The following is a 12,086-nucleotide window of genomic DNA, read 5'->3' on the forward strand; positions in this document are numbered from 1 at the left end:
ACGTTGATTAACATACCGAATAAGTTACAGTGATTTGTTAGACATGCGTAGTGATTTGTTTTCAACGAGCAGAAAAACAATTAATCTTTCACAAATGCAGATGCAAATTTTCCAACTTTGTGTTCTATTTCAAGCGTATGCAAATGACCCCTGCGACGATTGACATCAAAGGTCGCTGATAAATATTTTGCTCGCTTTCTCATAACTGCATCTCATTTTTGTGTGTTGTGTTTTGTTGGTCATCTCCAGTGCATAAGACTTTTTTCAGGAGATTACCTTTCAAAACTTTTTGAAGAGATGAACAAACAGTAACAGCAGGAGAGTAACCCGCTTTTCCTTTACTTGGCAATGTTTTTGTTGACATGGAGTGTTTTTATGTCAGCTATTATACGTGGCTGAATGCATCTTTGAAGTTGAATAAAAAAAGACGAGGCATTTTCATTGTCGATGTCTTAACTGTGGTGAATGAAGGCAATAGTAATTTGTCGGAATATGGCAAATTACTTTAGAGACACCTGCGACAGTAATAATGTTGAATAAATTACGAATTCTTCACACAAAGCTTAAATTACCCATCTCTTTGTTTTTGCTTATTAGTTGTGTTTAAAAGTCTCAGAAATCACAACAATGCCCTGATGGTGCATTAGTCACTACTGTAATCAACTATTTTTAGTTTGCTGCCATCACTGTCATGAAATGACTGATGGGTGGAAATTACAATGCATGTCATATTGATGAACCCATTTGTGCTTCTTGAGGGGGAAAATAAAAGTGCTGCCTTACTGACAGTGCAGTCAGTAGAGGGCTTGTGACGTGACAAACAAGCAGTGGAGAGAATAAGAAAAAGACTTGGGATAGTTAATATTGTTTTCTAGTGCTTTGTTTTGGGATTTCTGATTTTGTTTTGCTGTTATGTGGCTAGTTTCTCAAATTTTTGTCTAATTATTTAACAGCTTGACATTGTAGTGTAGGTTTGCTTTTTTTATCTTCCTTTAGTCTGAGTCTCAGTCCCATTTTGTAGACTGTAAACATTCGCATTTTATTAGTTAATAGTTTTCCAGTTAAGTGTGGGTTTCCTGTTTTATTTTGAAGCTGTCCCGCTTGTGTATTATATTTTATACTTTACCACTCTATGATTTTCTCGGTATTTTTTCTACCCACCCATGCCTCTTTAAGAACCCCCCACCCCCCCTATGTGTATCTGTTCCTGTTATGTGTGTATTGTTTGTTGTTGACGCTTTGTAAGCTGGCTGGGACTTTTTATTTCAACTTTGTTTGGATTGGAGTCATTCCATTTGTTTCACACATGCACACGCACACTTTGGAGACTTGCTGAGACCGATTCAATACTGCCTCTGCTGGTTGCAGCCATGTAATGCACCGCATTTCACCCCGGGGTCCTTCAAGATACAATTATCGACACTGATTACTGAGAACGGTGTCTAATAATCACGGCCCCATCGTATGGCTCTTCATCAAGGCACTCAACTCTTGTAACTGCCCTTTAGCATTTTACAGACACAGAGTGTATTTAATGATGCATATCGAATGGTTATATTATTTTCACGGCTTAAACGTAAATGTGTTGCATGCCTATGTTAGAGGCACAACAATCAATTTAATTGACTGGAAAGAAATTTATTGAATGTGAAAAATTGATTCTTGATTTACAGTATATTAGAGAAATTGAGTCATAGAGCACACGACTTGGCAGCAACCTGTTGTTCATTCAGAATTTACTCTTTGGGATATTACGCAACATACACACAGACCTCCATTGTAACTCCCCAGGTAGCAATTGTTCAATGGTGGTACGATTCACTACTACCTAAGAGGAGCACAATATAGAGTGAGCTCATTCATTATACAGTGTAGTATTTATTCTTGGTAGTGTTTATCAATTTGATAAATCGGTTTTGTGTCTCCAGGCAGTTTTTATTGGGTCAGAGCAAAACATTTCATTGATCATCAAGCAGGCATGCAATTTCTTGTCAAATGGCTTTTTGATTCTTTGTCGTAATCCGCAGTTTGTCAACGGGTGCGTGTAGTGGAACTGTTTGTGTGTCTGTGTTTGTGTGTGTGTGTCTGTGTGTGTGTGGAGGGGGATTCTAACTGGCTACCATCGCTTAGAGAAGGAGGGAGGGGGGGGCACTGTGTGGCTGCAAGCAGAGGTATTTGAGGGAGAGGAAAGGAGGGAGGGAGTTAAAGCGAGATAAGTTCAGCACCACGGACAGCGCACCGGAGCGCCTCTATCAGCTGCGCGGTGGGTGACACGCTTGGGCGAAACGTTGGGGCTTGTGGCGTCTCACTCCTCTGAGTCTCTCCCCTTTGAGAATCCCTGTAAGGTTTCATTGTAAAGTGGAGAGAGAGAGAGAAAACAGAGGGAGGGCAGAGTCAGTGCAGCGCAGCATCACTCCTCTCCTCCAGTCTTCAACTGCTGAGCCAGCCGGACGGACGGACAGACAGAGTGTGGCTCTGCTGCTTTTCCTTTTTCGCTCCTGTCAGCTGCTTCCACGCCAACCGTGAAGATGCACCGTCCTGTAGGAGGACTGACATTGTTTGTGGCGGCTTTGTGGATTTTTTGCAATGTCAACTGTGTGCAGGGAGCTTTGCCAACAGCCCGTAAGTTTATCTGTTTTATTCGTGCGTGCTTGTGGGGTGAAAGATATTGGAGGTTCCGGTAGGCACGGGATGAAGGTCTTCTTTGCGGAGGTGGCAAGGGGCTGTGTGATGCTTAGTGGGGAGGGACCTGCACTAACACGTGTTAACTCCTCTCTGTGGAGTAAGGGCAGCTGTCTAATCCATTGGGACTTTATTTTCCTCTTATGTGCTGGATCAGATGTTGATTTTTATGGATCACATTCATCCACACACACATAAAAAAGATTTGTTATTGACCATGTGTGTTGAATGTGTCATTTTTATTAAATCACTTAAATATATGCAAGTTCTGGCAACACTTTTTTTAGTGATTAATCATGATCATAAAGAATAATCATTCACAAAGTTGTAGGCGTTATTTTGAGGATTCACTCTCCCGTTGCAACTGCAAGATAAATTTACATTGTATGATGCTGTTATGTTTCATTTTGAAAGTGCTGCTCTACATAAAACTTTTGGGGTCAATTTTTTGTCATTGGTAACGAATGAGGAAGTCATCGGAGGGCTTCAGAGTGACCGATGTGTTCACCTTACTCGAGGACTCCCCGAATGTTGAATAAGTGTCTCCCGGGGATGCGCTTCATTAATCTTACCATCTGACACAGTTTGTCACAAAAAGCTTCTTGGCGACATCCGTACGTGTTTGTGCATGAGAACAGATGCAAAGCAGATGAGGATGACCGTTTTTGAAACTCCTGACCTCCTGATGGATGGATGGGCTTCATGTTTTCGGTATTGATTACTTATTGAAATATATACTGCTCTTTAATGGAATGAAAGGGGTCAAGGTTTTTGTATACTTGATGCTTAAAGAAGAATTATAGTCCTTACTAGAAGTTAGAATGCTTGACCTTTCGAAAAGGGTTTCAAGTGAAATAGCCCTGGGAGCAGACATTGTGTTCTGATGTATGGACTCCATAGCTCACATGATGACAAATACACTCGACGTGAGCTACAAAGTGGCAACTGAAGCCAGAATAATTTCCAAGAGAGTGACACAGATCAGGAAATGTAGATTTATGCATGATCCAACCCGTTTTTTTGTGTGTTTTTGTACTCATTTGCATTTACATTTAAATCCCAATGCATGTATATGTCCCTGCAAATGATTTCTCTCCTACGCACGCTACGCCTCGAGCGCCTGTCAGCTTTAAGATGCATTCCTCTGTCACTTAATTGGCTGCCTCAATAGTATCAATTGCTGTGATCTGTGCTCCTGTAAAATAAAGATGAATGCACATGTAAGAACACACACTCAGTCCTATCGGTGGGTAGAAAACTTTGAAGAGTCTCAAAACACCATGTAATGAGTTGTTGTTCTTTTGCACGTATAATTCCATCACCTAGTGAGGTCTCGTTGTGGATCACTATTGAATCGGAATAATTGTAATTCATATACATGATAAAATGCTGGACTGTAATTTGTAAATCTTAATATGCACGTTGTGGTTGCTGCTTATGGTTTGTCGCGTCAGAGGTTGCTACTCCGAGTCACGTGGTTTGTTGGACACAGTTTTTACATGAAAACCTAAAGTCCAAAATGACGATGGGTGGTCAGGCCCAGCATGCTGTTTTCAGCTGGACTAAATAATATCAGAAGCACTGAAATACATTTAACAACCTAAATGTTATTACTTGCTCCAAATGTATTCCCAACTCTGTTTACTCTGTCTACTCTTTATGCAAACCTATCGTAAAAAATCTGAAATCATAATCAAATAAAATAAATAAAACATACAAATATATTTATATGTATATAACTTTTGGTCAAAGAGGAAAAAAAAATAAAGTTTGTGGTCCAAATCAGCATTTTATCAGCCAGTTATGATTTCTGAAAGTTTGTCCGTTGGAGCTCGTTAAATGCAAAAGTGTTTGGCGTTTATTTATAGAATGATGAGTCTTTTGCATGTCGAGTTGCAACGTACCTTTTTGACCAAGGGACATTTCATCGTCCTTAAATATACTCTATGCACGCACAACTGATTTAATGAGCAATGCATAACTGCAGGATGAGGATAAATGTTCCCACGGCTCAAGAGTTTCCAAATCCTCGCTCCCTCAGCTTTGTGACAGAACGACGAACCTCCTCGCCTCACTAGCCAGTTGCGGAACAAAGAGAAGGAAAATGAAAGAGCACAAGCAGAGGTGAGATGGCCATTGGGAATTTTATGAGATTCCCAAACTGCGGCTCAATTTCACACCCTTGACGAGGCATGATTAGCCCTGATCTGGTCCTTGATGACATCAGAGGTTTTTTTTTTTTTCATCCTCTTGGCTCGTCAGACCAAATCATTTTACATCCAAGTTCAACTCGTAGCACACTCAAAGGCAGACTCAAATATGTCACTGACCAAATACTTTTGGACTTAACTGCGCTTTTATTTATATATGCGGGATAATACTCGAGAGTGCAAACCATTGCAGTTGTTTTAAATCCTTAGCATTGAAAAAAAAAAAAAATCCTCCGCTTCTATTTTTTTTCTAATCCCTCTGCAAAGAAAAATTTTGTCAAGTTGCCATCAATGCGCAAAGTAAAGCAAGTCGGTGTGCTAGCAGCACAGTGGGTGGCTAAATGGGATGCCCCTAGCGCCTGTCTGATATAGAATCAGATTAGCCTTTTCTCATCCCATTAAGCATGCCAGGCCATTTGACAAAGACATCAGTCTGCTCGTACCTCCAGGGTAACTCTTCTTCTGTAATATTCATTTTATACGCTGTCAAACTAAATGAGATTATTTAGTGGCATCCTGTTGCCCATTTTAGTTTTTTTGTTATTTTACAGGGCACTTGTAAGGCTTTAACTTTGTCATTGGTAAAACCTGATATTAGTATCGGATCATTTTCTAAAACGTGACTTTTAAAACCTGATTTCTATTTAAATGTTTTGTTTCTGTGTGTGTGCGCACAATCTAATGGGAGCCATTAGGAGGCAAAGGATTAGGGCTGGTAGCAGACTTGTTGGTCTCAGATTAGATCAGTGCAAAAATGGCATTTAGCTGCTATTAGCGTCTGTGTGAGCACCTGCCTGAGGTTCAGTTGCAAGTGTGTCTCTATAATCAGATTTATAAGATGAACTTCTTAATTGTGCAGCCTTATATACTTTTTTTGTGATATTTTTGGCTCATGCTCATCATCTGTGTCCATCTCTGTTCTCTTCTCTTGCTGCTCTTTATCAACTGGTCACCTTGGTATAGTAATCCCTATTTTGCTACCTTGACTAGTGTCATCATCGAACCTTGATGCTCCTCCTCAGTCAATGGGCCCCATCGTTCCCCTGTACCTTGATTACACATTCCCTGCTCGGCTCTTTTCAGCGCAGTGATGGGAAATGTCCGCTTGCACTTACAGCATTTTAGAATGTGTGTGTGTGTGTGTGTGTGTGGACATGGATTACAGCCAAACCTGCACAATAACGCTGCATTCTCCCCTTTCACTCTCTAACAGCTTTTAAATTTAGCAAGCTTCCTGTATCATCATATGAATATTTTACCCCACAAAAAAAAACTTTTAACTGCTTGCTTCAAGGACAAAAATACTTGACTTATATGTTTCTTCTTTCCTAACAGCACTCCATTGTCATTGCTCAAAGAAACACAACTGCTTTATTTAGCCGCAGACTATGATTAATAGATATGAATTTGACTTTGAAGGAATATAAGGATGATTTGTTTGAAGATGGTGCCTCCTTTGGGGGTGGGTAGGCAAAAATGAGTATTATTCAATCATTGATTGTCATCTAAAATTAGATCAAACATAAGAATAAATTTGCATCTTAATTTCTCGTAAAAAGCAGGTGCTCATGTTATCCCTGAGAAACTTAAGATAATTTCTTATCCTACCTGCCAAAAAAAAAGTCTCAAGCAAAACAATATTGCTGTTAAAAAAAAAAAAAATCTGCTGAGTTGACCATGGGCAGGCACTACAGACAAGTATTGTTGGCTCTATAATACCACTTAAACTGACACAGCACAGCGAGGCTATACTTTTTATTTATTTATTTTTTGCACTAAAATCACTCTCTTCTAAGTGAATGCTGCAGTGAGCCTATCCATCTTTGATAATGGGAATAAACCCATGTCCGTTTAAATTCAGACTGACAAGTTATGCTGCAATATTCATCAATGTTTGCTTTGTTTTACTTATTTTTATATTTTTTTAAGTTATATTTTATTTTTAAATTCGGAGGAAATTATTAACCTGTTTCATCTGACAGTGGACCCGAGGGGTTAACTGAATTAATTATTTGTGCACAAAATGTTATTGAAATTATGAAAAATTAACAATATTAATGTTAATTTTTGTATCATTCATCCGCCTCACCACAACTAAAGCAGTATAAAGTAAAAAAAGAGCCCGCTTCACAGCAGGGAGGTTTAGTAACACGATTGCGGGGTATCACTTCTACATACACTTGAACTGCTTCCAATGCTTGCTGAGCGTTTAATAGACTTGTCTCATGTCCAGCGATGAAACAGGATTCGCTCATATAACGATAAGAACATGATCCCTCGCCACTCCTTCCCCTACTCAAACACTGCCAATTTCATCCAGGAAGCCTGCGACTGAATCCTGATAACTGCAGGGATGCCGTTGGTCGTCAATAAACACCAAGTGGATCAAAATCAATTCGGTGTGGCTTTTGCTTGACAAAGCAGTGCAATCGATGAATTATTGTTAATCGTAATTGCTATCGATAACAAACAGCATGTTTCAATTAGAATGGTATTTAGACTGACCTGCTAGATGACTCATGACAAGGCTCAAATTGTAAAAAAAAAAAAAAAATCATTAAAAATGCTTAGCTAATAATGTCATGCGCAGTTGTACCACAAATAGATTTGACCTTTGGGGGTTTATTTAGCTTAACTAAAAAAAAAACAAATCTACAATTTAACCTAATCCAAAGGTGTTAACGTGCGCTTAAGCCTTAAATTATTTTTACCCAATGATGAATTGATTAAAATAAAACAAATGGAATGATAAACATTATTCATTAATATTTCTAACACAACTTCTTAGAGTCTTTTGCCAATATCCTGTGCTATTTCCTGCCAGACTTGAACTTAAATACCACCCAGGGTATGAATAATTTGGACCTTTGCTGTATGTGAAAGCTGCTTTTTCACACACTCTGGTTAGCTATACATCATTTATCTAAGTCTAGCGATGACATATTCTATGCATGGAAAATACCATGTTAAACTTTAAATGATCATATTTATTGCTTATATAAAAATCGGCATATATGACTTGATTGTCATTCAAAGTGGCACAGAAGCGGCACTTATTGAATTATGCATCGTACCATTGCCAAGGAGTTGGTTGTCAACGGAGAAAGAAAAAAATCTGTCTGTTTGAATTTAGCCCATATTCTGCAACATTAACCCTTTTGAGCGCGTCGAATCGGCTTATAGTGAGTTAAAAGCCACGGCACATCTGTTCAACTCAAGCACACTCAATTTAATTCCCCTCCCGCTGAACTGACCTTATGTGTTCCAGCTGAAAACTTTACTGTACATCTTTGAGAAACTCTCACCTATAATTTTGCATTGTAGCTGTTTTTACACTTAGTTTCCACGGCAAGTGCAAGAAGCAGCAGTTCTTCAAAAAGTTTGCAAATACAGTTTGAGTGTATTTGGGTGGTTTTCTATCTATAGTGCTACACATCCCACTTTTATGAAATTGATATTTCTTCTTGTGGTGACGTCTTTGCTGGTGCTCACAAGATCAGAGTTGTACCTGAGGAGAAGGGTTAGGGTTAGGCTTAGGGTTAGGGTTAGTACTGCTTGCGCATTTTTCTTGAGAAAACACATGTAAACATATAATATGTCCTCCTTAAACATGTGCTGTATATTTTGTCAGGCTAAGAAATGGTGTCTGAAATACACAATAATCAGACAACCTTGGATTGGGAACTAGCTTTTGTGTGAGCTTTAATACAGAAAGCAGAAAGAGCTGCTTGTGTCTATCTCACGCAGTAGATAAACCTACCTTGACTTTAACACATCTTTGAATCTGTATGTGTGGGTGCCACAGGGAATATAAAAATGATGAGATACTTGAGGTTGAATGTGGCACTCAGTCTATCGCTGTATATTACAAAGACTGTGTGCCTGTGTGTGTGTGCGAGCTGACATGTGTGGTTCAAAATTGCTTTTGCTTCATACACACGGGCAAAAGCCTTGACATGGATTTGGTGAGGTCCATAAAGCTCTGTTTCAAGGTACCACGGCCCAGTCAGACACGGGTCAGTGCTTTCTTTTCTTCCCTCTCTCCACGTGCTACCTCTCAACCGTCGACTCTATATTGTTTTAATTCACTGCTTTCTCCGTCTACTTCTCCCTCACGTCGTCTCCGTTTGTTTTTAGCATGTGTATGAAATTCAGGCTGCTTTGGCCTTTGCTCCATTTTTCTCTTTAACACCACAAAAGGATTTATTTACTCTGGTTAGCGCTCAATTTGCCCTTGTTCATTTTTCCACGTTCTCATTGTGTAAGCTTTCCTATTTTTTGGGGGGTTCAACAGGTCATTTGTATTTCTTAACTTAAAATGGAAATTTGCATGGAGCTGATTAATGCATCTGGTTTAAAAATTTCAAGGTAAATATTCAGCAGAAGTGAACTAAATTGTCGCATTAGTCACAATTTGGAAGATGGTCATGGGTCAACAGGTTATCATTTTCATGTACAAATTTATTTTTATCCTTCTATGTTTTAAAGGATAATTCATCAAAACGATATCTTTCCAGACAATGTCGTGCTATTCTAATATATTCTTCCTTGCAATAGCTTTAACTCTTATTACTTCCTCTCCCCTGTGACTTGTCTATCTTTAACTTTCCTCTCCAGTCTACAATAATCCTGGTTAATCCTGACCTTTTGGGGAAAGAGGTCAAATAATTAATTAGTACACGCTCTGTGACTTGATTAACAATAAGATCAATTTCCAGGCCGTGGAGGAAGGAGCCTTGTAGAAAATATTGGCAGTGCAGTTGATTAATTTGAAATTGAATTAATTCCTAATTAAAGTGATGGTTAATCTGTGTCAGGCACTATAATGTGTGCTATGCTTGACATTTCCAAACAACGAGTCCAACTTTGCTTGAATATCGTTGCTTGATAAATTCCCATTCTGTCAGTTGGCATCAAAGATGAAACGATGACAGCCAACATGCAAGAAGATTACAGCATGGCTGATCACAGATCCGTTTCAGATCTTTAATCTGTCTGGTACAAGCACACACACAAATATATTCGCATGTGCAAAAAGGAAACATCAAATCAGATTTATAGATCTATCTAGTCAGTCACCACCCTTGGAAGCTCCAGCTTCTCAGCTGCATGGCTGAAAGAAAGGACTGGGTGTCTATTGTAAAGGTGGGAGTCACAAAAATATGTTGCTAATGAGACTAAAATGCTTCATGATTGGACCATAATTGATATATATATATTGTAAGACAATCAACACATAAGTACACGTCTAGGAACATAACTGTGTGCCATCTAAACTAAAGCTACCCACCAGAGAAATCAATTTACCTAAGCTACAATAAAATAAGAAAAGTATTTTACTTTGTTTCAGTAATATACATTTCTTTGCTCAAATTACCTTCAATAAAGTTAACATCACTGATAAATATTTAACTTTAAGACATAACCACAGTGTGCGTCAATAAATTCGTCTTAAGCATCTTGAATTTTGACACGTAAGTGTTCAGTGAGTACTTTATAACTAACATGAATTTGAAATGGCCAAGGGGATACACCCACCTGCCCCCTCCTCTGTCTTTTTCTCCCGTTGCGTGCTTTCCATAATTCATAAGTGCTCGGGGCAGGACTCGCGTAGTGTGTAAAGACTTGGGCTTTGGAGTCCAAGGGCAAAGGTTCAAGTCCTGCTGTGGACAAACATGTAAACAGTTGTGGTTGGAGGAATGCTAATCGACTTGCTGGCTATGGTTTCATTTTTTTTATAGATACAGAACTTCTATTCAGTCGCAGACTGAAAACATTTTTTTCTGACACTACGCATTTCATTACCATACACTCTCTCTAATAGTGTTGAAATTTCATCATACCATGTAAAGATTGAAAACACACTTTGGCAGATGCGGCAACCCTGTCAAAGGAAACAAAACAGACAAAGTTCTAAGTTGTTCAAAGCAGGTGCAGTGTTTTTAGGTCGCTTCATTCCCGCATCTGTAAACAAGGAGGTGAGGTGACTTGTCAAACCCCAGTTTTGTTTTTGCTCCTAAAATATATTATCCCAGAGGCATAACGACATGTCAGTGTGTGCATTACCCAGCAACTCTGTCCATATGTGTATTTATAGTCCCTGCAAGTCAGAGATATCAGTGAAATATCGAAACAATATGTCTCTTTTCTCAGACATCTTCCGTTCGTGTTTCTATGAGCAACCGATCCCTCTTGATCTGTAGTCTTGATGAGAGAAAAAAAAAAGCTTCTTAAGGACCCCACTGGCCTTGTATTTGCAGTTTAACCAGCAGAGTGTTACCTACTAATGGACAGCTAGGCCAAGATGCTCCCTGAATGGGATCCAAAGCCATTAGCACCTTGCACACTCCAACAGGAGTTAATGGGTGATCCTGTTAAACTACTATAATGCAGGGTTGGAGATGTTATTTACCACTGGAGTGCATATTGTGCATATTGTCTTGACATGACCCCAGCAACCCTTCAACATCTGGCAACACTTGTAGGTCTATTTTTCAAAGGCAACCTTTGGATATGATGCTGAGCACGTGCACTCAGGTGCTTTGGTCATTCATGATGAGGCTTGTTCAGAGTGGAACTTGCTTTTGGCCACCATGCTGCAGCTCAATTTCATTAAATTCTTTGGCATGAGGCGCCCTATTAACTTTCCAGTGTGTGGGAGAGATGACCAAAAAAATAAGCACACCTGTTTCCCTTTTCACGCCTGAGACTTTGTCATTTTTACCTAACGTTATATTCACTATTACTTTATCAATTTAAAATGTTGTTATTCTGAAGCGGCAGTAAATCGATGTCATTTTATAAACTGTGCACCAACTACTTTTCAATTGACGAACAAATTGTCATTTCTTTAGTGTGGTCCCATAAAAAGAAGTTAAAATATTAATGCGTGAGATATTGTCCAACAGGTAGATTCTGACTTTTTTTTTTTATAAGGTTGTAAATATGGATGAACAATATTCAACAAAATTACTGCAGACATTCCTTTTATGTCAGATGTTAAATGTCATGATGGAGTCCACATTAGCCACACAAAATCTCACAAGCAATCTATAGGTAGAGTTGGCTAGGCATTAATAAGAATCTCTATGATACTCCCGGTCACCTTGTAATAATTTTATTACCTGTCACTGCCGTGCTTATAATTTTATAGCTTTAATAATTACTCCTCCCTGCAGTCATATTCTCCACTAT

General features: G+C 38.9%; 1 protein-coding gene across 2 annotated transcripts in view; it reads left to right on the forward strand.

The window, feature by feature from the left end:
* Positions 1-2,223: 2,223 nt before the first annotated feature.
* The window catches only part of cntnap2a (contactin associated protein 2a), a 132,926-nt gene continuing 123,063 nt past the window's right edge, over positions 2,224-12,086 (forward strand). The window contains exon 1 of one of the 2 annotated variants that reach the window (XM_088363224.1): positions 2,224-2,622. In XM_088363224.1, coding sequence (XP_088219350.1) covers positions 2,529-2,622 — 94 coding nt within the window. In that variant the 5' untranslated portion in view covers positions 2,224-2,528. The remainder of the gene's footprint in view (positions 2,623-12,086) is intronic. The other variant, XM_088363225.1, reaches the window with a different exon arrangement.

This window comes from Syngnathus floridae, chromosome 20 (assembly GCF_059516105.1).
Source record: "Syngnathus floridae isolate MCC-2025c chromosome 20, RoL_Sflo_1.0, whole genome shotgun sequence".
Lineage (NCBI taxonomy): Eukaryota > Metazoa > Chordata > Actinopteri > Syngnathiformes > Syngnathidae > Syngnathus > Syngnathus floridae.